General features: G+C 45.9%; 1 protein-coding gene across 1 annotated transcript in view; it reads left to right on the forward strand.

The window, feature by feature from the left end:
- The window catches only part of HS3ST6 (heparan sulfate-glucosamine 3-sulfotransferase 6), an 80,816-nt gene extending 57,951 nt beyond the window's left edge, over positions 1 to 22,865 (forward strand). The window contains exon 2 of the mRNA XM_070955047.1: positions 21,963 to 22,865. Within this exon, the coding sequence (XP_070811148.1) occupies positions 21,963 to 22,581 (619 nt within the window). The 3' untranslated portion in view covers positions 22,582 to 22,865. The remainder of the gene's footprint in view (positions 1 to 21,962) is intronic.
- Positions 22,866 to 27,604: the final 4,739 nt, after the last annotated feature.

Below are 27,604 nucleotides of genomic sequence, written 5' to 3' on the forward strand. Positions count from 1 at the left end.
TTGGACAACCATTTGTCTGAAGTGGTGTAGGGTTTCCTGCCTAAGCAGGGGGTTGGACTAGAAGACCTCCAAGGTCCTTCCAACTCTGTTATTCTATATTCTATATTTATTGCTAGTGACAAGTTCCAAGGTTGACTCAGCCTTCCATCCTTCCGAGGTAGGTAAAATGAGGACCCAGATTGTGGGGGCAATAAGCTAACTTTGTATAAAAAAGAACATCGCTTGGGTGGGGGGCAAAAGCCCTACTAAGCAGGTATATACAAAAGTATGAAGGCTATTGCTTAATGCATTGTAAGCCGCCCTGAGTCTCCGGAGAAGGGTGGCATATAAATCAAACCAATAAATAAATAAATGGCAAGGTCAGCACCAACTCAATGGCACCTATCAGGAATGTCGTGGGGAGGGGGGCCTTAGTCTTAGTCTTAGTCTTTATTTGATTTATATACCGCCCTACTCCCAAAGGACTCAGGGCGGTGAACAGCCAAACAATAAAATACATAAATACAAAATTTAAAAAACAGAATAAAACTGAATTAAACAAATTTGGCCCAGACAGATTTAAAACACCCCAGTCATTTAAAAACAGATTAAAATTTACGTATTAAAAGAGAAAAAGGGGGAAAAGATTAGGCCAGGCCCGCCTGGTGGAATAAAAAGGTCTTGAGAGTGTGGAGGAAGGTGCGCAGATCCAGGATCCTCCGTATCTCCGGGGGGAGCTCATTCCAGATAGTGGGTACCCCCACAGAGAAGGCTGTCCCCCTGGGGGCCGCCAGTTGACATTGTTTGGCTGACGGCACCCGGAGGAGCCTCTCTCTATGAGAGCGTACCAGCCGGTGGGAGGCTGTTCGTGGTAGTAGGCGGTCCCGTAAGTAACCAGGTCCTAAGCCATGGAGCGCTTTAAAGATGGTAACCAAAACCTTGAAGCACACTCGGAAGACCACCGGGAGCCAGTGCAGCTCGCGCAGGAGGGGTGTTACATGGGAGCGCCATGTCGCTTCCATTACCACCCACGCGGCCACACTCTGCGCCAGTTGGAGCCTCCGGGTGCTCCTCAAGGGGAGCACCATGTAGAGAGTGTTACAATAGTCCACGCGGGAAGTGACAAGGGCATGAGTGACTGTGCGTAAGGAGTCCCGATCCAGAAAGGGACGCAACTGGCGAATCAGGCAAACCTGATGAAAAATCCTCCCGGTCACGGCCGTCAAGTGCTCTTCTAAAGACAGCTATGAATCCAGGAGGACACCCAAGTTGCGAACCCTCTCCGTGGGGGCCAATGATTTACCCCCAATAGTCAGTGATGGCGCCAACTGACTATATCGGGACATCGGAACCCACAGCCACTCGGTCTTGGATGGGTTGAGCCTGAGCCTATTCCTCCCCATCCAGATCAGGTCATACTGAGAGGGTGGCTCCCATCAGGCTTCAAAACCACAATCTTGATCATTTTGAAACACCCACGGACACATCCTCAGACAGTCCTATACCCATTGATTGGTTGCTACCTGAATATCTATTTACCAGGACAGATTCTGCCCGTAGAATCAAGCATTATTTTGAGGGTCAAGAAAGAAAAACCCCGTGAATCTCACTCAATGTCACTCAGTGCTTGCTTGCCACTATCTCCAGGGGCTCTTTCAACATCTCACCCTTTGAGAACGAGGGCACGTTTTGATATTTGGAGAAAGTGCAATTAAAACAGGACAGGGCCTGTGGTGCTGGGAGACGAAAAAAGAAATCAATGCATTGGCCTAAAAGTCTAGCTCAATATCAAAACTGTTCTTTGGGGAATTTCAAAGCTTTCAGTGAAAATTCAGGAGCTGTGGTTTTTTTTTGCAGAATTCAGGAATTATTCCTTAACAGACGCATACATACTGCCCCACCAACCCGAGCAAGTTGTGACTTCTGTGTGACTGTGATTGTGAGACATCCTTGTTCATTCGAACCACTTTTAACCACTGGTCTTGATTAAAAAAAACCAAGATGAAATTGAGATCACAAAACGTCTTGATTTGACTCGTGTAGTACATATCATGGCTGATTAGCGAGGTTTCTTTTTGTCTTCTAACTTAATTTTATCTGTCAGTTCCGAGTAAGAGGAGAACTGAAGGCCTGTGTTTAAATTAAACTAGTTTCTATAGTTGATGCCAGAGATATTCGTGGTATCTTTCTCCCCTGCAGAGCTGGTGCAAAAAAATCCCCAAAACCTACACCAGTATGTTGTCTGACCGCATCAAAATAACACGGAAAATTCACTTTAACACAAGCACAGCTAACGGCGATTTAAATCAGAGCTAGGTTTTTAAGACAAAGGTCGATTTAGACACAAGAAAGAATAGCAGGCCACAATTCTTCTGCACTGACAACTTGCAAAACAAAATACAGAATAACAGACTTGAAAGGGACTTTGGAGGTCTTCTAGTCCAACCTCTTGCCCAAGCAGGAGACTGTATATTATTTCAAACAAATGGCTCTTCTTTTTTTTTTTTTATTGAAAAAGTTTTCAAATACAAATTTTTTCCCACATTTTTCTCCCCCCTCCTCCCTAACCCCCCCTCACCGCCCATCCCCCCCGTGACTTCTTCACAACAAAAACCTAATTCATAACAGATTATATAATATTTTACCATCCCCTTACTCCCTCCTCTAAATACTGACCCTTACTTACTAATAATATTATTAATATTATTACTTCCCCCTTTTACCATACATTTCAAAATATCATTCTACTATAACATTGCATAATAACTTCTAATTTAACATAATAATATTATTATAACTCCCAATTTAACAGTAATCTGCCCTTTTTTCCTCCTCTATACTTATATCTGTATATTAATACAACATTTCATAACAACCTTCCACTTTAAAACTATATAATAAGTCCTGCTTTAACATTTAATCTTTTGTGTATATTAATATAACATTTCAAAGCAGCCTTCCCCATAAATCCTAATTTAGCATTTATTCAGCTCCATCCATTTGCTCCACTCCCATAAATATATCACTTAAGCATCCCTTTTCTTAAACTAAACAATCAGTAAACTAACCTATCTCCACCCACTTTCCTACAAAATTGCCATACACAACAATTCTTAATATCTTTAATCTACTGCCCGCCCTACTAAAAAAAATATTCCGTTATATAGAAAAAAATCAATAACTTTAAGTTTCTTAAAAACGTCCAGTGATGGAACTTTGGAAGACAAAACTATTCCATCAATTAATTGTTCTCACTTTACAGGAAATTTCTTTGTACTTCTAGGTTGGGTCTCTCTTTAAGGATCTTCCACCCATTACTTCTGGATCTGCCCTCGGGTACTTTGGAGAATAAGTTGACCCCCTCTTCTCTGTGGAAGACTGAGATATTGGAAGACTGCTATCATGTCACCGGTTATCCGAACTGCTCAAAATTTCCGCTACCGGTTCTCCAGAACCTGTCAGAACCTGCTGGATTTCACCTCTGATCTAGTCCAACCCCCCACCCAAGCAGGAGACCCTACACCGTTTCTGACAGATGGCAGTCCAGTCTCTTCTTGAAAGCTTCCAGGGATGAAGCTCCCACAACTTCCAAAGGCAACTTCTGTTTCATGGGTTGATTGTTCTCATTGTCAGAAAATTCCTCCTTATTTCCAGATTGAATCTCTCCTTGATCAGTTTCCATCCATTATTCCTTGTCTGGCCTTCGGGTGCTTTGGGAAATAGCTTTACCCCCCTCCTCTCTGTGGCAGCCCCTCAAATATTGGGACACTGCTATCATGTCTCCCCTACTCCTTCTCTTCACTAGACTAGGCCTAACTTTCTCCCTCTTTTTAAACATTTTTAATATTTTTTAGTATTTTTAATATTCAAAGTTAAATTTGTTTTAAATTGATTGGGGTTTTAAATTTATCTGGGCCAAACTATTTAATTCGATTTTATCTCTGCTTTTTAAATTTTGTATGTATGTATTTTATTGTTGGCTGTTCACTGCCCTGAGTCCTTCGGGAGTAGGGCGGTATATAAATCAAATAAAAGTAAAGTAAAGTAAAGTAAAGTAAAGTAAAGCCATGCCCAGTTCCTGCAACCGTTCTTCATATGCTTTAGCCTCCAGTCTCTTAATCATCCTGGTTGCTCTTCTCTGCACTCTTTCTAGAGTCTCAACATCCTTTTTTTTATAGTTTGGTGACCAAAGCTGAATGCAGTATTCTAGGTGTGGACTTACTAAGGCTTTATAGAGTGGTATTAGTACCTCACTTGATCTTGATTGTATCCCCCTGTATCACACTGCTGGCTGAAGACAAAGTTATACTTAATGATGAGTCTAAAGTAGATTCCTTTTTCATTTCTTGTTTGTTTTCTGTTTTTGTTTTTTGGTTTCTCTCCCAATTTTTCAAAGTTGTTTTAAAAAAGATTTGCTTTGTTAACCATTTATGTAAAATGTTTAGAGCCAGTTTGGTATAGTGGTCAAAGTACTGGGCTAGAAACGGGAAAACCATGAGTTCTAATCCTGCCATGAGCACAAAGGCTGCTGAGTGACCTCGGGCCAGCCACTCCCTCGCACCCCTAGGAACAGGCACTGGCAAACCACTTCTGAAAACCTGTCAAGAAATCTACGGAGACTTGTCCAGGCAGTGGCCAGGAGCCAACAATGACTTGAAAGCGCTAAATAAATAAAACTTTGGAACTCTTTTTTCCATAATGCCTCCACTCTCAAAATCAAGTTTTAAACAGATCCTTCCTCCAAATCCTTCTAGATCTTTAAAACAAATAACTTGAAGAAGAAAAGCACACACCCTTCTCCCTCCCCCTCCCCTCTTTTCCCAGCCCACAGTCTTGGCTGCTGCCGGCCAGATCTTCCAGGTTATGACCTCCCTGGCGATCACTGGCTCGTGTTTTCTGCGCTTCAAAGTGCTTTAAATTGATTCAGTTCAATTAACAGACAAAGGCAGCATGAATTCCAGTTGGAGGCATCTCTTTGGGAAGAGCCCATCTCTCTCTCGTACGCCTGTGACACACATGAACCCCCAAAATGCAATGCGGCTCCCTGCGCATGCGCGGCAAAGACCTGAAGACCAACTGGCTGGCGGGAGGCGTGCATGTATGCGCGATAGAGCTGGGCTGGGGCGACGGATGGCGTTTGTTTTGTTTTTGTTTTGTTTTTTTGTTTTTATTGAATTTATATACCGCCCTACTCCCGAAGGACTCAGGGCGGTGAACAGCCATAGAATAAAACATATAGATACAAAATTTAAAATAAAATAAAACAAATTAAATAATTTGGCTGAACAAATTTAAAACCCCAATAATTTAAAACCAAATTTAAAATTTCCATTTAAAAAGGGGAAAGACTTAGGTCAGGCCAGCTTGATGAAATAGGAAAGTCTTGAGCGCGTGACAGAAGGTACGCAGATCTGGGATCCTCCGTATCTCCGAGGGGAGCTCATTCCAGATAGTAGGTGCCCCCACAGAGAAGGCTCTCCCCCTGGGGGCCACCAGTCGACATTGTTTGGCCGACGGCACCCGGAGGAGCCCCTCTCTATGGGAGCGTACTGGTCGGTGGGAGGCTATTGGTGGTAGCAGGCGGTCCCGTAGATAACCAGGTCCTAAGCCATGGAGCGCTCTAAAGGTGATAACCAAAACCTTGAAGCGCAGTCGGAAGACCACCGGGAGCCAGTGCAGCTCGCGCAGGAGAGGTGTTACATGGGAGCGCCACGTCGCTCCCATCACCACCCGCGCGGCCACACTCTGCGCCAGTTGGAGCCTCCGAGTGCTCCTCAAGGGGAGTCCCATGTAGAGAGCGTTACAATAGTCCAGACGGGAGGTGACGAGGGCATGAGTGACCGTGCGTAAGGAGTCCCGATCTAGAAAGGGACGCAACTGGCAGATCAGGCGAACCTGATGAAAAATCCTCCCGGTCACAGCCGTCAAGTGCTCTTCTAGAGACAGCCGTGAATCCAGGAGGACACCCAAGTTGCAAGCCCCTTCCGTGGGGGCCAATGATTCGCCCCCAATAGTCAGCGATGGCACCAGCTGACTATATCGGGACGTCGGAAACCACAGCCACTCAGTCTTGGATGGCTTGAGCCTGAGCCTGTTTCTCCCCATCCAGATCCGTACGGCCTCCAGGCACCGGGACATCACTTCAAGGGCATCGTTGGGGTGATCTGGTGCCCCGCATGCCATTAGGTTCACCACCATGGGTATAGGATCTCCTGCTTGAGCAAAGGGTTGGACTAGAAGACCTCCAAGGTCCCTTCCAGCTCTATTCTGGATTGATTGATTGCTAACATTACTCACCCTCTGGTTGCCTCCCCAAATGAACTATCTTTTGCATGAAAACTGGCACCAATGAGTTCACTGGGTGCCAACTGGCCCTTGGCTCTGCTTGCCCCTTCGGAATGCCGGCTTTGTCTCTGCCTTCCAAAACAGTCTCCGTTCCCAAAGGATGATTGTTTAGGCCTGGTGTTTTTTTACACGCAGGAAGAAAAGGCATGGCTGATCTTCTCTTCTCTTTCCTTGTATCACAGTCTAATTAGGGAGCGAGGAGGCAGATTACCGGATCGGCAGAAGGGAGGGGAAGGGAAGGACCATTCATACATTCTTTCTTCCCCTTGTCGTGAGTGGGGACCTCCTCGAGGCAGGAAAAGGGAGGGCAGCTTTTCTGCCAAACGGGAGGTATAATATCATCACCTCATTTCGGTCTCCATTAACAGGGTTCAGCAGCCTCTTCAAGCCAATTAGCTCGTGGGCTGAGCTGACTTGGAAACTTTCTGGCCTCGTTTGCAAAAGGGGAGACTTGGAAGAATGAACCCAGCCAGGGATCATATCAGTGATGAGGTGCCTACAGGCCTTTTCCTCCGGGGATGCTTTTCTGAAAAGGCTCAAGGGCAACGCTGGGAGAGCCCAGGGCTGGTGGGTGGGAGAGAAAGGAAGCAATTAGGAGAGAGAACAGGGTTTCCTGCTGGGGAAGGATGGGTTACGCCTGCTTGAACGGCAGCCATTGCGGATTGTGACACCATTAATACACCACAAAACAGGGTCCTTGTAGATGTAGCGTTCTAGTTATTCCCAGAATATCAAGGAAGTCTCCTTCTTTTTTATTACTAATTGCCATTCATTGAATAGAATGAATGAGCTGGAAGGAAGCTGGGAAGGTTTCTAGTCCAGCCCTCTTGAGCAGAGGAGAACCTATAACAGTGATGGCTAATCTTTTCCGGACTGAGTGCCCAAAGTGCACGCGGATGTGCTGCACGCGCCCGAACCAACAAAATGCAATGTGTGCATGGCCCCCACCCCATGCATGCACCTGCAGGCCCCCCGCCCCTTGTGCATGCGTGTACGGTCCCCGCATGCACCCAACTCCCCGCACATGTGCCTGCAGGGCCGCCGCACGCCCCACGTCCCCCACGCATGTGCGCATGCCCCACGCACACGCCCCTCCCCCCACGCATGCGTGGCGGAGACCCAAAGACCAGCTGGCTGCTGGGAGGCACATGTGCATGCATTGTGGAGCTAAATTGGGGCGACGGCTCATGTGCCCACAGAGAGGGAGCTGCGTGCCACCTCTGGCACTCGTGCCATAGGTTTGCCATCACAGACCTATACCGTTTTAGACAAGTGACTGTCTAGTCTCTTCTTAAAAACCCTTCAGTGATGGAGCGCCCATGGTTTCTGGAGGTAACTTCTGTCCCACTGGTTAATTGTCCTCACTGTTAGGAAGTTTCTCCTTAATTCCAGGTTGCTTCTCTCCTTCCTTGATTAGTTTCCATCCATTCTTCCTTGTCCTGGCCTTTGGTGAGTTGGAGAATAATTTGACCCCCTCTCAGTGGTGGGTTGCTACTGGTTTGCCCCGGTTCTGGCAAACCGGTAGCGGCGGCGGTGGGAGGCTCCGCCTACCTACCCGGATGTCGTCAAATACGTTCTGTGCATGCGCAGAAGTGGTGCGCGGATGCAAACCAGTAGCAAAGGTAAGTGAAACCCACCACTGTTCCCTCTTCTTTGTGGCAGCCCCTCAAATATTGGAGCACTGCTATCATGCCACCACTAGTCTTTCTTTTCTCTAGATTAGCCAAACCCAAATCCTGCAGCTGTTCTTCATATGGCTTAGTCTCCAGGCCTTTGATCATCTTAGTTGCTCTTCTCTGAACTTCTCCCAAAGTCTCAACATCTTTTTTGTAGTAAGTTAATAAAGCATATTCCATGCGATAAAGTAGAAAATAGGCAGTCCTCGACTTATAGCTACCCAAAATTTATGTTGCTAAGTGAGACCGTTGTTAAGTGAGCTTTCCCTCGTTTGACAATCTTTCTTGCCACCGTTGTTAAATGAATCGCGGCGGTTGATAAGTTAGTAACCTGGTTGTTAAGTGAGTCTGGCTTCCCCCATGACTTTGTTTTTTAGAAGGTCGCAAAAGGGGATCCCATGACCTTGTTGGGACCCAGCAACGGTCATAAGTATGAACCAGTTTGCCAAGCGTCTGAATTTGGATCACGTGAACAGGAGGATGCTGCAACGGTCATAACGGTGAAAAAAAAAACGGTCATAAGTCACATTGTTCAGTGCCGTTGTAAGTTTGAACGGTGACTAAGAGGACTGTTGTAAGTTGAGGACTAACTGTAACCATCCTGGCAGGAAGTTGGACATCAGGAGCAGTGGTGGGTTGTGTTGTGACCCAGGCCCATGTAGTTAATATTAAATGCAAAACAGTTTCAAAAAACAAACAGATTTTACTAAAACAACTGAGAATTAACTCATTCTCAGTTTATTCCAAATCCAGGAGCCTGGATGGCTCAGCAGACTAATGCATTGTAATTTAACACCAGCTGTCTGCAATTAAAGTAAGTTCGAATCTCACCAGGCTCAAGGTTGACTCAGCCTTCCATCCTTTCTAAGGTAGGTAAATTGAGGACCCAGATTGTGAGGGCAATAAGCTGACTTTGTATAAATATACAAAAGTATGAAGGCTATTGCTTAACGCATTGTAAGCCGCCTTGAGTCTCCGGAGAAGGGCGGCATATAAATCAATTTTTTTAAAAAAATGAAAGCAAAGTTCTCAAAACACCTTCAATTTATCACCTGATCTTGGGATAATTAGGCAAACTGCCAAAGGCTTCTCTTGGCAACAGTTCAGAAGCAGAAGACGCCGACAAGAAATGAATACAGTGAAACAAGAAGCAAATCTCTCAACATTGTTTTCCGGCAGAGACCAAGAGCCGTTGCTGGTCTTTTAAGCCTTATGGGAAGGGCCAATCATCTCTTGGCCTTACTCCTGAGTCGTCCTCTCTGCTTTAGCTGCTCTTGCCTTCTGGCAGCTCTTCTCATACATGCACTAGGAACAGGCTCCTTCTGTTCCTCTGCCTCTCTACTATCAGCCTCTGGAGGCTCCAGAGTCCGCACATCACTCCCCAATGGCCCTGGCCCCATCTCTGTCTCCGACGCAGAGGCCTCATCTGGGCCTTCTCCAGCCTCCAGGACTGGCCCATGTTTTTCCTCAGCCTCATCGCTGTCCGACTCCACTGCCAGCTCTGCAGGCTGCTGGCAGACCACAACAGGTTGCTACTGGTTCGCCCCGGATTTGGCGAACTGGTAGTGGCAGCGGCAGCAGCGGGAGGCTCCGCCCACCCACCTGGATGCTTCTATGCATGCACAGAAGCGTCGCGCTCGCACAAGCGTGTGCACGAGTGAACCGGTAGCAAACTAAATTGAAACCCACTCCTGATCAGGAGTCTTTCCACAGCTGCTAAGGGACAGCTCCACCATTCTGGGCCACGTAGTACAATCTGGAGAAGGCCCATTTTAGCTCCGTCGGGGCATTCCAGAAAGTGATTTTCCTGGGTCTACAAAGGCCGTCTTGTTTCCACAGACCCCCCCTTCCCTGTCTGCATCTTGCAATTGATATGCTGATGTGGGAAGTTCTCCGTTTCCAGAGGGAGGGAGGGAGGAGCAGGATAAAACGGCCCACGTCTCTCCAGCCCTTTGCCCATCCTCTTTTCAAATGGATTCCCCCTTCCCCAGCCTAGTTTACATTTTTGGTACAAAAAAAAAAGATTCTGTCCCCATTAATCTTGAGTTCTGCCTTTGAAAAACTGGCTGCTTCTAGTCTTCACGGAGGAACATAACCCTCTGTGTGGGCAAAATTGTGTGAAAATGGTGGAAGGAGGGGTACCACTGAGTCCACAAAACTGAGGCAAAAATTTTATTTCTGTAGGGTTTCATTGAAGGCTTCTGTTTTCTCAGTTTGAGAAGAATAGAATAGAGTGGGGTGGAATGGGATGGGATGGGATGGGATGGGATGGGATGGGATAGGATAGGATTGTGAATAGAATAGAATAGGAATGAATAGGGAAAAAAGAATAAGAATGAAGAGAAGAGAAGAGAAGAGAAGAGAAGAGAAGAGAAGAGAAGAGAAGAGAAGAGAAGAGAATGAATGGAATGAATAGGATAGGATAGGATAGGATAGGATAGGATAGGATAGGATAGGATAGGATAGGATAGGATAGGGAACGGAACGGAACGGAACGGAACGGAACGGAACGGAACGGAACAGAACAGAACAGAACAGAACAGAACAGAACAGAGAATAGAATAGAATAGAATAGAATAGAATAGAATAGAATAGAATAGAATAGAATAGAATAGAATAGGAAGGGACCTTGGAGGTCTTCTAGTCCAGCCCCCTGCTTAGGCAGGAAACCTTATACCAATGATGGCTAACTTTTTGTCATTGTGTGTTGAAAGTGTGGGTGCAACAGCACACACATGCGACTGCACCCATAATGCAATGCGTGCATGACACACACACCTGCGCCCTGCCCCCCTGCGCATGCACATGCAACCCCCTGACCCCCGCAACCCCCCCTGGGCATGCATATGCGTCTCCTGCATGCGCTGCGCCCCCCGCGCATGCGCAGCAGAGACCCAAAAATCAGCTGACAACCATTTTTTTCGCAACATTGATGGCCATGGCAGTATCCCAGGGGTGAAATGCTCCCGGTTCAGACTAGATCGCCTGATCCGGTAGCGATGGAGGTGGGTGGTTCGGAGAACCGGTAGCAAAAATCCATGCCCTCCCCCCCATGCCCAGCTGAACCGCACAATCATCAGAAGCTTTTTTTTTGTTTTACTTTTAAAAGCATTTTTTCTACAACCTCTTCGGCTGAAAAAATGCTTTTAAAAGTAAAAAATAAAGCCTCTGATGATCGCACGGCTCAGCTGGGATCATCAAAGGCTTTTAAAAGAAAAAAACCCTTTTTTTTCTTTTAAATGCCTCTGATGATCCCAACTGAGTTGCCTGATTTCTTTTTTAAAAGAAAAAAAGTCTCTGCTGATCAGGCAACTCAGCTGGGATCGTCAGAGCCTTTTGAAAGCATTTTAGAGGTTGTAGAAAAAATGGTTTTAAAAGTAAAAAAAAAAAAATTGGCCACACTCACCCAGTCACATTACCCCCCCCCACCAAGCCATGCCCACAGAACTGGTAGTAACAAATTTTAGATTTCACCATTGCAGCATCCCCATAGTCACGAGATCAGAATTCAGATGCTTGGCAACTGATTCATATTTATGACGGTTGTAGTGTCCTGGGGTTCTGTGATCCGCTTTTGCGACCTTCTGACAAGCAAAGTCAACGAGGAAGCCAGATTTGCTTAACAACCGTGTGACTAATTTAGCAAATCCCACGATTCACTTAACCAATGTGGCAAGGAAGATCGTAAAACGGGGCACAGCTCACTTAACCAAGGTCTCACTTAACGACAGAAATGCCGGGCTCAATTGGTGGTCGTAAGCCGAGGACTCCATGCACATATGTCTTCTAGTGATTCAGTGCAGGTGGAGAGAGCCAAACGATAACAAGGATGGGTGAGTCTCCCTTCGTCCGTCTGTTTACAATGCTGCTCGTTCTGACCATCCGTTCTCGGTTAACTTCGAGCTTTAAAAAAAAAAGAGAGGGAACAATAGAAATTGTACAGACTCTGCTGTGAAAATCGTGCTTCCTCCCTGCTAATTAGTTCTTCCTGTGGAATTGGAAGTAAATGCAGATGCTCCAGCCACACGAAACTTTGGGAAGAAGGATTGAGGAAGGGTCTTTTAAACAAAACAAAACAAAACAAAAACTTTCTGTAAAAATCAGTAAAATGCTGTGGGGGTTATATGGTAATCCTCAATTTACGGCCTCATTTGGTCTTCTCTAGTATGCCAGTAATATACCTACATATCTGATTTTAAAGTAGTAATCTAATACAAATAACTCAGGGGTGGGTTCTACTTACCTGTTCTGCCCCCGCTACGGACCCCAAAGAATGCAGCACACACAAACTCTATACGAAGCTTATTTTACTCAAATAACTTAGTCTTTATCAACCAAAGGATGTTAATGAACTGTCTTAACAGCCTACCAGAATTCTAAGATAAGGTAATCACAGTCTTACTAGAGTTGGCAGAAAGCCCAGAAGCAATTTTGCAGACATGAAGGAGATTGAACTAAAGTTGTTCCCTACAGCTTGCTGCAATCAGCGTTCCTCCTTAAATAGCCTAGGGGAGTGGCCAATTAGCCCCAAGCCTTACTCTCGAGGAGACCTCCTCCTGAGGAGCCACTCCTGCCTTTTGGCAGCTCTGCGCGCCCGTGCATTGAGAAGAGGCTCCTCCTCTTCATCCTCTTCACTTAAAGGAGCTTCTGGAGGTTCTGAAGGTCCTGGCTGAATCCCTGCCTCTGGCACCACATCTTCTCCAGCCTCCTCACTGTCCGACTCGAGCGCCAGCTGCACAGGCTGCTGACACAGCATCACACACGACAGATTCTCGCTGTCGGAATCAGCTACAATCTGCACAGGCCGCTGATGGGCCACAACATTACCTTTACTACCAGTTTGCAATGGGAGTGCACATGCATGTGCAGAAGCTTCTGTGCATGCGCAAAGCGCAAAATATGACATCAGGGCAGGTGGGCGGAGCCTTCCGCCACTTTTACTACCAGTTCGCGAGAACCGGGAGCAACCCACCACTGAAGTAACTTATGAATGACAATTAAGCCCAACATTTCTGTTGCTAAGCGAGACATTTGTTAAGTCAATTTTGCTCCGTTTTACGACCTTCCTTGCCACGGTGGTCATTGCAGTTGTTCGGTTAGTAACACGGACGTTAAGTGAATCTGGCTTCCCCGTTGACTGTGCTTGTCAGAAGGTCGCAAAAGGGGGATCCCACGTGACCCTGGGATGCTGCAATATGAACCAGTGGTCAAGGGTCTGGATTTTGATCGCCTGACTGACCATGGGGATGCTGCAATGGTCGTAAGTGTGAAAAACGGCCACAAGTCACTTGTTTCAGTGCTGTTGTAACTTCAAACGGTCACTAAACAAGCTGTTGTAATTTGAGGACCACCTGTAAGAGCGAACTTTAATCTGACGTATTTTGGGGACCATCATTTTTCCCCAGGGGTGTGAGTAGCTTTCTCTTTTCGGGGGGGGGGGGGGACTTGATCTGACAGGAAACATTCCCAGAGGTGTTTCTGGCACTCCTTCCTTCCTTCGTTTCCTTTCATTTGGTTAATTAATTAACACTTTGTTCTTTATTGACCTCGGGTTCATTTAACCAGGCTTGCAACATTTAAAATATTCATCGGATTAATCCATTTAGACGGTGCAGAAGAACCGAAGACAGCAGTTCCATCACAATTAATTCAGATCCGGCTCTGCAAACCAGAGGCCCTTCTTTGGGCACTAAAAAAAAAAATAGAAGGTTATTTCTCATTTTTTTTGGCAGTCTAATTCTTTGTGCTTTCAGCTGCCGAATCCTTTACCCGTGACGATTGACTGTGGCTCATCCAGCCATCTCTCTCTTAGATCCTGACATGTTTTCGGCCTGCTGTGTCTAGCTCGGGATGTTCATTGATCCGTTGATTATTGGCTGATTCAATTCCAACAGATACTCACTGGGTGGTTAATATGGGGTGGGGGGGGAAGGAAAGCAAGCCTGCAAAACAAAACAACTAAAGCCACGGGTCCCACCTTTGCTTTCCCAAAGACTGTGGAAAGCCACGGTCCAGAGAGTTAAGCAACCCGTTCTCAGATATCATGGAAAATTGAAAGCAGCAAAAGAAAGAGTCCTGGGAAGAAATGAATGGGAAGCAAATATAATCAGGGTATGGTTATTTTCATGGTGTCAGTGTCAAATCTTTAATAGGAACGATGAGCCAGCCCGGTCAAATGCTTGTCCAAATCTATTTTTTGAAAACCTCCAGTGATGAGGCATCCACAATTTTGGAAGGCAAGCCATTCCACCGATGAATTGTTCTCGCCTTCAGGAAATTTCTCTTTAGTTCTAGGTTGCTTTTCTCGTTGATTAGTTTCTACCCGCCGTTTCTGATTCTGCTTTTAGGTGCTTTGGAGAATAGCTTGACTCCCTCTTCTCTGTGGCAGCCCCTGAGATATTGGAACACTGCTATCATATCACCCTTAGCAGGAGTGGGCTTCAAAAATTTTAGCACGCGGTTCTCTGCTCAGTTGCTGGGTGGGCATGGCCATGATGGGCGTGGCCTAGTTGGCTTCCTGCACCATAGCAGGGAGGGTATTTTGCCCTCCCCAGGCTCCAGAGGCTTTTCTTGAGCCTCCAGGAGGGTGAAAACGGCCTCCCCAGGCTCTGGAGGTCCTCTGGAGGCCGGAAACGGGCCAGTTTCAGGCCTTCCCGAACTTCCAGTAGGCCCATTTTTCTCCCTCCCCAAGCCTCCACAGATGCCTTGCACTTACCTGCATCCAAAACGGGCTGCGTGGGGACTCCTGGGAGGGGAGGGGAGGGGAGGGGTGGGGTGGGAGGGGCCAGCCAGGAGTGGGATTTGGGGGGTTCTCCGAACTGCACAGAATCTTAGCTAGAGGTTCTCCCCAACCCTTGCGAACCCCCAGCAGCCCACCCCTGAACCTTAGTCCTTCTTTTCGATAGGGCTAAATGTACCTTGCAATGGTTCATCATATGGTTTAGCCTCCAGACCCTTTATCAGAGCCGTGCTGGCACAGTGGTTAGAATGCCAGTACTGCAGGCTACTTCTGCTAATGGCCGGTTGCCGGCAGTTCGAGTCTCATCGGCTCAAGGTGAACTCAGTCTTCCATCCTTCCGAAGTCAGTAAAATGAGGACCCAGATTGTTGGGGGCAATAGGCTGACTCTGTGACCCGCTTAGAGAGGGCTGTAAAGCACAGTGAAGCGGTATATAAGTCTAAGGGCTATTGCTATTAGCTTGGCTGCTCTTCTCTGCATTTTTTTTTTCTAGGGCCTCAGCATCCTTTTTGTATAGTGGGTACCAGAACTGGATGCAGTATTCCAAGTGTAGCTTCACTAATGCCGTATAAAGCAGCATGATCACTTCTCGTGATCTTGATGCAATCCCTCTGTTGATCCCTCTGCAGTCCCCAGTGTCATGATACTTATACAAAAGGAGTAGAGCTTTCGTGGTTTAACCTCCCCTCCCCCACCCTCCGGCTCCACTACTCCTCACCAGACCCCACTCCTAGCTTTAGGAAAACCTCCATCTCTGTATATACAGTACCTTTAGTGCCAGGGAAGCAAGGACTGGCAGTCCCTCGATATCTTAGAATATCAAAGGAAGCTATTTAAAACCCTTTCCAAGTTATTTAATAAATGTTAATTCAATTTCACCAAGTCACATGACAATTGTGTAATTTTAATTTGAATTTTAAATGGGGATTTTAACTGTCGGGCCAAATTGCTTAATATAGTTTTAAATTGTTTTTAAATTTTGTATTCTATGTTTTTTATCGATGGCTGTTCACTGCCCTGAATCCTTTGGGAGAAGGGCGGTATATAAATTTAAATATTAAATTAAATTAAATTAAATTAAATTGGAAAATACAAGATAAATAGCAATTGCACCAGTGGTGAAATCCAAATTTTTTTACTACCAGTTCTGTGGGCGTGGCTTGGGGGGGCGTGGTGTGGCTTGGGTGTGTGTGGCTTGGGGGCATGGCAGGGGAAGGATACTGCAAATTCTCCATTTCCACTCCACTCCAGGGGAAGGATACTGCAAAATCCCCATTTCCTCCTCACTCCTGGGAGAAGGATATTGCAAAAATTTCCATTCCCACCCCACTCTGGGGCCAGCCAGAGGTGGTATTTGCCGGTTCTCTGAACTACTCAAAATTTCCGCTACCGGTTCTCCAGAACCTGTTGGATTTCACCCCTGAATTGCACTTAGTCTTATATATCACTTCACAGTGCTTTACAGGATTCTCTTAAGTGTTTCTCAGGTCTGCCAGGTATCGCTTGGCACCTCATAGGCATCCTGCCATCAAAAGCTAGAAGTGGGGGAGTAGGATACATGGGCAATAAAGCTGTGTAAGCTGTTTGCGCCCACGAGCAAACCAGTAGTGATGGGATTTGCAACCCACTACTGATGCAAATGTCCAAAAGGTTATTTATGGCCGAGTTTCTGCAGCCCTGATCCCTGCCTGACTTTCTTTTCTCCTTGTTCCCTAACCCTCCTCTCTCGATTTCTCTCCCACACCTCTCTTTAAAGTAGGAATGCAGTTAAAGGATGTCATAAAAAGTATAAATATAAACACTTACGAGAATATTTGCTGGGAATTCTGGAAAATGTCCTTTCAAAAAAACTAGGAAAGAGAACGTTGCTTTAGAAAAAAAAATGATTTTATACACCCTTTTAAAAAATTGCTACGGGACAGCAACAGAGGGAAGTTGACAAACAGCTCTGGTTTTAATTCTTCCTTTGATGAGGTTTTTTTTTTTTTTTAATCCCTGCTTGGGGGGGGGAGGAATGTGGATGGAGAATAAGCATGAAGCAATTTAGATCTTAAAAAAAAAAAAAGATGAGAGAGGACAGCTAACCTCTTTAAAAGCAAGAGGATTTTTCTTACATATTTCAAATGCATATAAAGCTTGACTTATTTAACTCCATAAAATCGTCCTAATTTCTGGCCTCTAACTTCCATTAGGCTAATTGGCACAAAACTTATTGGGATATCTTTTTTTCTTTTTATAAAACATGCACATGCACAGAGAGAGAGGGGGGGAGGGAGAGAGGAAGAGAGAGAGGAGAGAGAGGAGAGGGAAAGAGACGGAGAGGGAAAGAGGGGAGAGAATGAGAGTGGGGGGGAGGGAAAGAGGAGAGAGGGGAAGAGGGAAAGAGGAGAGAAAACGAAAGAGGGAAAGAGAGAGGAGAGAGAGAGGGAGGGAGAGGGAAAGAGGGTGGAGAGAGAAAGAGAGGAGAGAGAAAGACAGAGGGAGAGGGAAAGAGAGGAGAGAGAAAGGGAGAGGGAAAGAGAGGAGAGGAGAAAGAGAGGGAGAGGGAAAGAGAGAGGGGAGAGGGAGAGGGGGAGAGAGAAAGAGGGAGAGGGAGAGGGAAAGAGGGAGGGAGAGAGAGGGAGAGGGAAAGAGAGGGAGGGAAAGAGAGGGAGAGGGAAAGGGAGAGAAAGGGAGAGAAAGGGAGAAAGAGAAATGGAGAGGGGAAGAGAGAGAGGAGAGAGAAAGAGAGAGGAGAGAGAAAGAGAGGGAGAGGGAAAGAGGGGAGAGAGAATGAGAGGGGAAGAGGGGAAGAGAGGAGAGAAAAAGAAAGAGGGAAAGAGAGAGGAGAGAGAGAGGGAGGGAGAGGGAAAGAGGGTGGAGAGAGAAAGAGACAGAGGGAGAGGGAAAGGGAGAGGAGAGGAGAGAGAAAGAGGGGGAGAGAGAAAGAGGGAGAGGGAAAGAGGGAGGGAGAGAGAGGGAGAGGGAAAGAGAGGGAAAGGGAGAGAAAGGGAGAAAGAGATGGGGGAGAGAGAGGGGGAGAGAGAAAGAGAAAGAAAGAGGGGGAGGGAGAGGGAGTGGGGGAGGGGGAAAGGGAGAAGGAACGAACTGTATTTGTCCATAAAAACTTGTTGAAAGTGTTGACGGCTGTCCTGCCCACTTGGAAATGGTCATCCTGTGACCAAAGCCTGGAAAATATGTGCACGAATGTTTGATGCGTGGAACCTGTGGCCACAGCATGATGGGAAGAAGGGAGAGACAAAAGTGGAGCCTAATTTCTTCAAGAATCTAAGTATGTATGGAGAATAGGATCATCAACAGATATTAGCTGAAGGAGATGCAGCTTAAAAATATCCATTCAAAATAATTCTGAATTTTTAGCCATACCAGAAAATGAGTTGTCTGCTCTCTCTGTTACTTTTGCCTTTCTGAGCAAGTGTTGTGACGTCATGGCTTGTTTGTGGCATTTTTTGGTTCCTTCTGTGGGATGGGGTTGCCAGTAGAAGCAAGACACTGTCTTGAATTTGGCTATTCAGTTCAAGGCACTATCTTGAATTGAACACTTCAATTCAGTTGAATAATTGTAAATGCAATGGAATAATAATGGAATAATATCCAATTATTCAATTGAATTCAATTATTCAATTCAAGACACTATCTTGAATTAAATAAGGTGAGACAAGAAACAATGGATGGAAACCAATCAAGGAGAGAAGCAACCTAGAACTCAGGAGAAATTTCTTGATGGAACGATTAACCAGTGGAACAACTTGCCTCCAGAAGTTGTGGCTGCTCCATCACTGGAGGCTTTTAAGAAGAGACTGGACAGCCACTTGTCTGGAAGGTATAAGGCCATGATGGCGAACCTACAGCACGCATGCCGGAAGTGGCACGCAGAGCCATTTTTCTGGGTACGCAAGCTGTTGCCCAACTCACCTGCAGTTGCGCATGTGCATGCGCACCCCAGCTGGTGTTCGGGCCTCCGGTGTGCATGCACGCAATTCAGAGCACCCAGCTGGTCATCGGAGCTCTCTGCATGTGCACGAGAATACTGGTGCGCAGCTGGTGCAGCGCGCAGGGGAGCCACACAAAACCGCACATGCGCAGATGGTGCAATTGCATGCGCAGTGCACGGTGGGGGCACGCACAAAAGCTGTGCGCATGCGCAGATGGTGCAGTTGCACACACAGTGCATGGGGAGGAGCCATGCGTTAGCGCAGATGGCACGCGCGCATGCGAAGCACGTACCTGTTCAGCACTCGGTGAGTAAAAGGTTAGGGTATAAGACAGGGGTGAAATGCTACCAGTTCGCTCAGCTTTGGGCGAACCGGTAGTTATAAAAGCTACCGATTCCTCCAAACTGGTATTTCCGACGATCAGCTGTGGTACGGGGTTTAGCTTTGCTAGAAAGCAGGATTTCCTGCTTTCTAGCAAAGCTAAATCACCGGCAACAGCTGATCCCCCACGCTCGCTTCTATTTACCTTCCCAAGCCTCCTTTTGGTGCGTACTGCACATGCGCAGTACGCACCAAAAGGAGGCTTGGGAAGGTAAGTAGAACAGCAGAGGTGGGAGGATCAGCTGTGCAGCGGGGTTTAGCTTTGCTAGAAAGTAGGATTTCCTGCTTTCTAGCAAAGCTAAACCCCATGCTGCAGCTGATCCCCCCCTTCGCTTCTACCTAACTTCCCAAGCCATCTTTTGGCGCGCGGCGCACACGCGCAACCAGCAAACCGGTAGCAAACTGGTTCAGATTTCACCACTGGTACAATGTCTCCTATATTTTGTTATTCTGATTCTGTGGTTCCTAGCTTCTGTGGGCAACTATCCATCCTGGAACAACTCTGCTATGCATGAGACCAATCATAGATGTTCTGTGGTCCCTCCAATAGTGGAATTCAATTTTTTTTTACTACCGGTTCTGTGGGTGTGGCTTGGTGGGCGTGGCTTGGTGGTGTGGCAGGGGAAGGATACTGCAAAATCTCCATTCCCTTCCCACTCTGGGACCAGCCAGAGGTGGTACTTGCCGGTTCTCCAAACTACTCAAAATTTCCGCTGCCAGTTCTCCAGAACCTGTCAGAACCTGCTGGATTTCACCCCTGGATCCCCCCTAATCTCATGAGCTTTTCAATCCTCTAAAATTAATTTCCATCCATTGCTTCTTGTCCTGCCTCTAAGTGCTTTGGAAAATAGGTTGGCCCCCCTCATCTTTGTGGCAGCCTCTGAGATATCGGAAGACTGCTGTCATGACACTCTCAGCACAGAAATGTACAGATACTTTTAAAGGAAGAAATCTTTTAATAATTACTTGGCTGAAGTGTTTAAAATACAAACCAAATGCGAATAAAGCCATGCTTAATTAAAAGATTCTTCAAGGCTCTTTGCTGCTGGGCTCAATTTTCTGTTTCTACATTTTTAAATACATTTCTACATCCTCTTTCTACGTTTTTAAATACCATTGATCTAGATAAAGTCCACTGGACTTTAATATCCAGTATTTGGCCATAATAAACCTTAACAGCAAAGCTTAAATTTGTTCTTTTTGTTTGCACCATTGTTCTATGTCCTTAGAAAAATAGACAATAAAATCAAACTATTTTTAATTTTTGCTACCAACAAACGATGGTTGGTAACAACCTGCCAACCTGCCTTCCATTGAGGACCTGTATACTGCACGAGTCAAAAAGAGGGCTGTGAAAATATTTACACACCCCTCACATCCTGGACATAAACTGTTTCAACTCCTACCCTCAAAACGACGCTATAGAGCACTGCACACCAGAACAACTAGACACAAGAACAGTTTTTTCCCCAAACGCCATCACTCTGCTAACCAAATCATTCCCTCAACACTGTCAAACTATTCACTAAGTCTGCGTTACTATTAATCTTCTCAGCTTTCCTATTACCTATCTCCTTTTCTACTTATGACTATAACTTTGTAGCTTGTATCTTTACAACTTATATAGTTTTGTTTAGTTTCCTAGTATGATTTATGTTGATTGCTTATTTAGTATCCTGTGACTATCATTAAGTGTTGTATCTTATGATTTTGTGATGAATGTATTTTTATGATAACTATGATCATGATTTATCACTTATATCTTTTATGTACACTGAGAGCATATCAGGGGTGTGTTCGACTTACCTTTACTACCGGTTCGCAACGGGGCCGCGTACGCATGCGCAGAAGCTTCCTGATGACGTTGGGGTCAGTGGGCGGAGCCTCCCGCCGGTTGTACTACCGGTTCTATAGAACCGGTCCGAATTGGGGGCAACCCGCCACTGGAGCATACGCACCAAAGACACATTCCTTGTGTGTCCAATCACATATAAAGCATTCTATTCTATTCTATTCTATTCTATTCTATTCTATTCTATTCTATCCTATCCTATCCTATCCTATCCTATCCTATCCTATCCTATCTTATCCTATCCTATCCTATCCTATCCTATCCTATCCTATCCTATCCTATCCTATCAGCAATTATTAAAAAGGATTGTATTTCCTGTTTTTAAAAAAACTTTCACTAAGTGCATATTTTGTTCAACATTTCTGATGGAAAGTTAGAATGGGAGGGACCCTGCCTAGGTAGTATCAATTAGCATCATTTAAAGATTACAGATTAAAAGTTTTGGAAGGGATCTTGTAGGTCATCTAGTCCAACCCCCCGCCCAAGCAGGAGACCCTACTTTAAGCAAGGCTTTGATGTGATTTCTCAAAAAAAAAAAAAAAAGAAAAAAAGAAAGAAAGAAATGCAAGGTTTAAAATTCCAAGTTGCTTTTAAGAAAACTCCAACTAGAAACAACACCGGAGGTCTTTGAAAGTTTGCCCCCAAAAATGTGCTTTAAATGGGAAGGATTTATTCGGAGCTTCCAGTTCCAGAGGTGCACTTAGTTTTCCTATAAAATTCATTTTCATTATTTATTTATTTATTTCATCAAGCATGTATTTCATGACAGATACAAGTGTAAACATAATTATAAATACATGAAAAGGATACGAATAAAAGAAAACATTAGGACAGGGATGGTGTGCTTATGCACGCCCCTTACCAGACCTCTTAGGAATGGGGTGAGGTCTCCAGTAGACAGTCTAAGGTTAAAGTTTTGGGGGTTTGGGGAAGAAACCACAGAGTCAGGTAGTGCATTTCAGGCGTTCAATTCAATGCTCCTGCAGTTGTCGTGTTCTGAAAAACAAATAGAAGGTGTTTATTTGAAGGAATCTGTATGGCTTTTTATTCCTACAGAAACCTGATGCCAAGGACCTTGGAAGGACAGATCACCATGGAGAAAACGCCAAGTTATTTTGTGACCAAGGAAGCCCCACGGCGCATTTACAATATGTCCAGAGACACCAAGTTGATCGTGGTGGTTCGTAACCCCGTGACCCGGGCCATTTCGGATTACACACAGACTCTTTCCAAGAACCCCACCATCCCCAGCTTCCAAAACCTGGCCTTCAAGAATCTGAGCACGGGCCTCATTGATACCACGTGGAGCGCGGTGAGGATTGGCCTGTATGTGAAACATCTGGACCATTGGCTGCGTTACTTCCCTCTATCCAAATTTCTCTTCGTCAGCGGAGAGAGATTGGTGAGCGACCCAGCCGGGGAAATGGGCCGCGTACAAGACTTTCTGGGTCTCAAACGTGTGGTGACGGACAAGCACTTCTACTTCAATGAAACCAAGGGTTTCCCTTGCTTGAAGAAACCGGAAGGGAGCAGCAGGCCCCGGTGTTTGGGGAAGTCCAAAGGACGGCCACACCCCAAAATCGACCTGCAGGTTGTCCGACGCCTGCAGGAATTCTACAGACCTTTCAACTTAAAGTTCTATCAAATGACAGGGCAGGACTTTGGGTGGGACTGAGGTATCTCCTGGCACCACCAAGGAGGCAGATGGAGTGTGCCGTGGGAGCAAACGGGAGGCCTTCTCCAAGATCTCACGAAGTCCATAACTTCTCCCCAAAAGCCTGTTGGGCAAAAAGGTGCATCTGAAATGCAAACATCCGAGGACCGTTTTCTGACCCCTTACTAATTTATATAATTTCCTTCCAATAAGAGAGGATGGTTATGCCTACGGTGTACAGAGAGAGTCTTTTAAGGCCTCCCCCAGCAACGGATGGAAAACATAGATTGATTGAAATATTCTGCTTAAATAAATCTGGCCAAAATGGATAAAGATTTCTGAATTCGTGTTGGGTGAGAGAAAATAAGTCAAAGAGGGTTTGAAGTGTCCTCGGTGTCATCCGGTCGGTTTTCCTCTTGCATGTGTGATTGATTGTACAGGTAGTCCTCGACGTGCGACCACAATTGAGCCCCAAATTTATGTTGCTAAGGGAGACATTTCAGTGAATTTGCCACGTTTGACGGCCTTTCTTGCCACAGTTGTTCAGTGAGTCACTGCCGTTATTAAACACGGTTGTTAAATGAATCTGGCTTCCCCGTTAACATTGCTTGCCAGAAGGCCGCAAAAAAGGGATCACGTGACCCTCAGGACACTGGAACCGTCGTAAATGTGAGTCGGTTGCTAAGCGTCTGAATTTTGATCACGTGACCACGGGGATGCCACAACGGTCGTAAGTGTGAAAAACAGTCATAAGTCACTTTTTCGGTGCCGTTGTAACTTCGAACGGTCACTAAGCGGACTGTCGTACGTCGAGGACTAGCTGTATTTCATATGGGTGGTGTAAAGACGTCAGGTTACAGTTTCACTCCAAATCAAATAACCGGCCTTAATGGTGGGTGGTGATAGGGCTGTGATGGCGAACCTATGGCACGCATACCACAGGTGGCGCATGTAGCCATATCACTGGGCATGCGAGCTCAGCTCTAATGCCCATGCACACGCCGGCCAGCTGATTTTCAGGCCTTCTGGGCCCACCAGAAATAGAGAAATAGGCTGTTTCCTGCCCCTGGAGGACCTCGGGGGGTGGTGGGGAAGGCCCGATTTTCTCTCTCCCCAGCCTCCAGAGCCTTTCTAGGTGTCTGGGGAGGGCGAAAATGGCCTTTCCCACCCCCCCCGGAGGCCCTCCGGAGGTCAAAAATGGCCCATTTGCCAACTGGGGACAGCAAAAAAGGGCCTACTGTGCCATTGTGTGCCATGGGGGAGCGTGGGAGGTTGTGCACACATGCATGGGGGCAGGGTGCATAGGATTATGGGTGTTGGCACACACAACGCGACCCCCCCCCCCTACTCCTGGCACGCGATGACAAAAAGGTTAGCCATCACTGTGATAGGGCATTGTGAATGTGGAATTTACTGAAATGAGTCAACGCGCTTAAAGTCCACGTGCATTTTGGGAGAACTCTCGTTGTGCTAACCATTTTGTGAGAACTTCTTGGTGTGTCCCAAAACTCTCTGGTTTATGAAGAACCAAGATCAGTATGTTAATGCACAACATTTCATTTGCACAACACACATTGCATGCCCAGCCTGTGTTTGTGTGCGGTGCGAGAAAGCACAACTACCTAATTTAGAATCTGCACACTGAAGTGGAGTAAGATGCTGCCACTTTTCCAAGGTCTAGGTTGCATATAAAGAATTAATAAATCTCCGTTTAGCTAAAGAAGTAACCACTGGTTGAAGGAAAAACGAGAGTGTATTTTGCACAGAAAAAAAACACAAGCTGTGGTACAGCATTTCTTTGGCACTTTCAGCTCCTGAGAATTTCAGCTTTTTTAAAATTCAAATTTCCAGCCATTATGACAGAGATCATGTGCTGAAATGTACAACTGTTAGTGGCACGCTACCCTAAAAATCAAGGGGTCATTTTTTTCTCCCCTATGGGAAGATATATTAGAGGTCTGTGGAGATTCTCAGTTTGCTTTTGCAAAAGGCAACTGGACTGTTTTTTATTTGAGGAAGAAAAAGAAAACATTTCTTTTCTATCCAAGAAAAAAAAGAAAAGAAAAAAACAAAACAAAATGTTTTGTTGTCTCAAAAGTGCTCTTTCAAAAGGCAACTGGACTGGACTTTTGAGACAACTAGAGTAGTGGCCAAAATTGTGGAAACCTTTTGGGAGGTTTTTTTGAGGTTTGATGGCTAATAACACCACTTTTTTGGGGAGTTTCAAGATAATCCTATTCCGCTGCTGGAATGGCCTAGGAATAGCCCAGACCTTCACCTAATTGAAAATCTATGGAGCCGACTAAAGAAACTTGTTAGTCAGAAGCGACCCAGCAATAAAACCCAGTTAATAGAAGCCATCATTCAATCTTGGTTTCACATGATAACAGCTGCAGAATTAAAAGACTTGGTTCACTCCATGGGAAGACTTTGTAAGGCCGTCATTCATGCTAAAGGTTACCCAACTAAGGATTAACTGACATGGGGATCATTTTTGTATATGTGTTTTTTCTACGTGTTTCACTTTTCTTCTTTATACTGTAGCTGCTATTCTAATAGCAAATCCTTCCTAAAAGTGATTGCATTGCATTCTTGATTAAATTGTCTTTCCATTGATATATAATTTTATGGTACTACTCCAAAAAAAAAAGTGGTGTTATTAGCTAGTTTTAGAAAATACAGTTTTCCCAAAAGGTTTCCACAGTTTTGACCACTACTGCATGACTTGGATGACTGAGAATCTCCACAGATGTTGAAATGTTCTGTTTTTCTTCCTCAAGGAAGAAACAGTCCAGTTGCCTTTTGAAAAAGCACTTTTTGAGATATACTATGAGGACTTTCCAAAAAATTCTTATCCATCACTGCTGACCAAACCAGCCTACGTTATATAAAATGTGATAATTGTGCAGCAGAGTTTTCATTTCTTCTTAGAACACCCATGATCTGAAAATACATAAAGCAAGGGGTGGGCTTCAAAAATTTTAGCAAGGGGTTCTCTGCCTGGTTGCTGGGTGGGCGTGGCCATGCACCACATCAGGAGGGACAGATGTTTTTGCCCTCCCCGGGCTCCGGAGTTTTTTCTTGAGCCTCCAGGAGGGTGAAAACGGGCCCCCCAGACTCCAGAGGCCCTCTGGAGGCTGGAAATAACTTTATTGTCATTGTACCAGTGGTAGGTTTCAGCAGGTTCTGACCAGTTCTGGAGAACTGGTAATGGAAATTTTGAGTAGTTCGGAGAACCGGTAAATACCACCTCTGACTGGCCCTGCCCTCATCTATTCTCTGCCTCCCGAATCCCAGCTGATCAAGAGGAAATGGGGATTTTGCAGTAACCTTCCCCTGGAGTGGGGTGGGAATGGAGATTTTACAGTATCCTTCCCCTGCCACGCCCACCAAGCCACGCCCACCAAGCCACACCCACAGAACCGGTAGTAAAAAAATTGGAAACCCACCACTGCATTCTACGTGTATACACAGTATACCCATACAACAAAATTCACTTAACACCCAAAGACCAGGTCCAACACACATAACAATCCCCAAACACACCCCAACCCACCCACCACAATTCCCCACCCCTAAACCACCCAAACATCCACACAACAGACCAAGTAATGCTGTCCAACAGCTCACTGATGGTGGCCCTTTAGTTCATGGTTGAGTGCAATCATAGCTCTGGGATAAAAACTATTCAGAAGACATGTGGTCCAAGTTTTCATTGTTCTGTATCTTCCACCAGAAGGCAACAGTCCAAAAAGATTGTAAGCAGGATGGGAAGAGTCTCTGAGAATGTTATGCAACTTCCTCAAACAGCAAGATTCGAAGATGTCGTCCAGGGCTGGTAGCTGGAGTTTTATGATATTCTGGGCAGTTTTAATGGTTCTTTGTAAAGCTTTTCTGTCTGCTACTGAGCTGCTCCCATACCATGCAAGAATAGTAGGCCCGTTTTTTGCCCTCCCTGAACCTCCGCGCTGGGAGGGGAGGGTGGGCGGGGCCAGCCAGGAGTGGGATTTGGGGGTTCTCCGAACTGCACAGAATCTTAGCTAGAGGTTCTCCCAAATCCCCGCGAACCCCCAGCAGCCCATCCATGCATAAAGCTGCCTTTTACATGTCACTTGGATGTTGCAAGATGTGCTATTTGTTCATGGGACCATCCAGGTCTTGTCCACCCACAGCGTGTGACCCGTTGGGCACAAACCAAGGACCAAGCATGAATGCATCCACCTGACTCAATAGGCAGCAGCCAACGTGACAAACGTTTTGGAGATGAGGCAGAGATTCTATTGTTATTTTTAAGGATTGTTCTGGGAAAGGCTAACCCAAAGGTTGGGTGGAACAAGGAACTTCAATAAGAGTTCCTGTAGGACAGGAGTGTCAAACTTGATTTCACTGAGGGCCACATCAGGGTTGTGTCTGACCTTGTGGGCCAGGGTGGGTGTGGCCAGCTTGACGTCACTCGTGTCAGGGCTGTCTGTGGTGGCCCAAGCGCTCCACCAGCAAAAATGGGCTCCAGAGCTCCATTTTCAGCTGTGAGGGCCTCCTGCTGCCCTCTGCCAGTGAAAACAGAGCTTGGGGGGGCACGTATGCAGCCCTCCCGAGCTCCATTTTCACTGGCAGAGGCACCGCGGGCTGGTCCTTTGCTGTTTCTAGGACATCCCCGTCGACCAGATCTAAGCACCACCACCCCCGAGCCGGATTCGGCCCCGGGCCTTGAGTTTGACACCCCTGATGTAGCAACTCTTGGCCGTAGCTAATAAAAAAGAAAATAACAAAAGTGGAGTCTGTTCCACTCTCCAAATGTTTTTGACTGGTTTTTCTTGTTCATCCATTCACAGGGGTGTACCGCACGGATTTGCAAAGCAAAAAAAAAAAAAAAAAACCACTAGCAATGTTCTGTATACATGCTGATAACACAGAGATAAGCAAGATTAAAAAAAACAAAGGATGGAGTGAAATTTCGAGGTTTGCCAGATTTTGCTTTCTTAATGTCTTAATGGGCTGCAATTTTTGTACAAGTGATGATTTGGATAGCTTAAAACGTGCCACA

Source organism: Pituophis catenifer, unplaced genomic scaffold (genome assembly GCF_029215685.1).
Source record: "Pituophis catenifer annectens isolate HBS135680 unplaced genomic scaffold, rPitCat1.0.hap2 SCAF_16, whole genome shotgun sequence".
Classification (NCBI taxonomy): Eukaryota; Metazoa; Chordata; class Lepidosauria; order Squamata; family Colubridae; genus Pituophis; species Pituophis catenifer.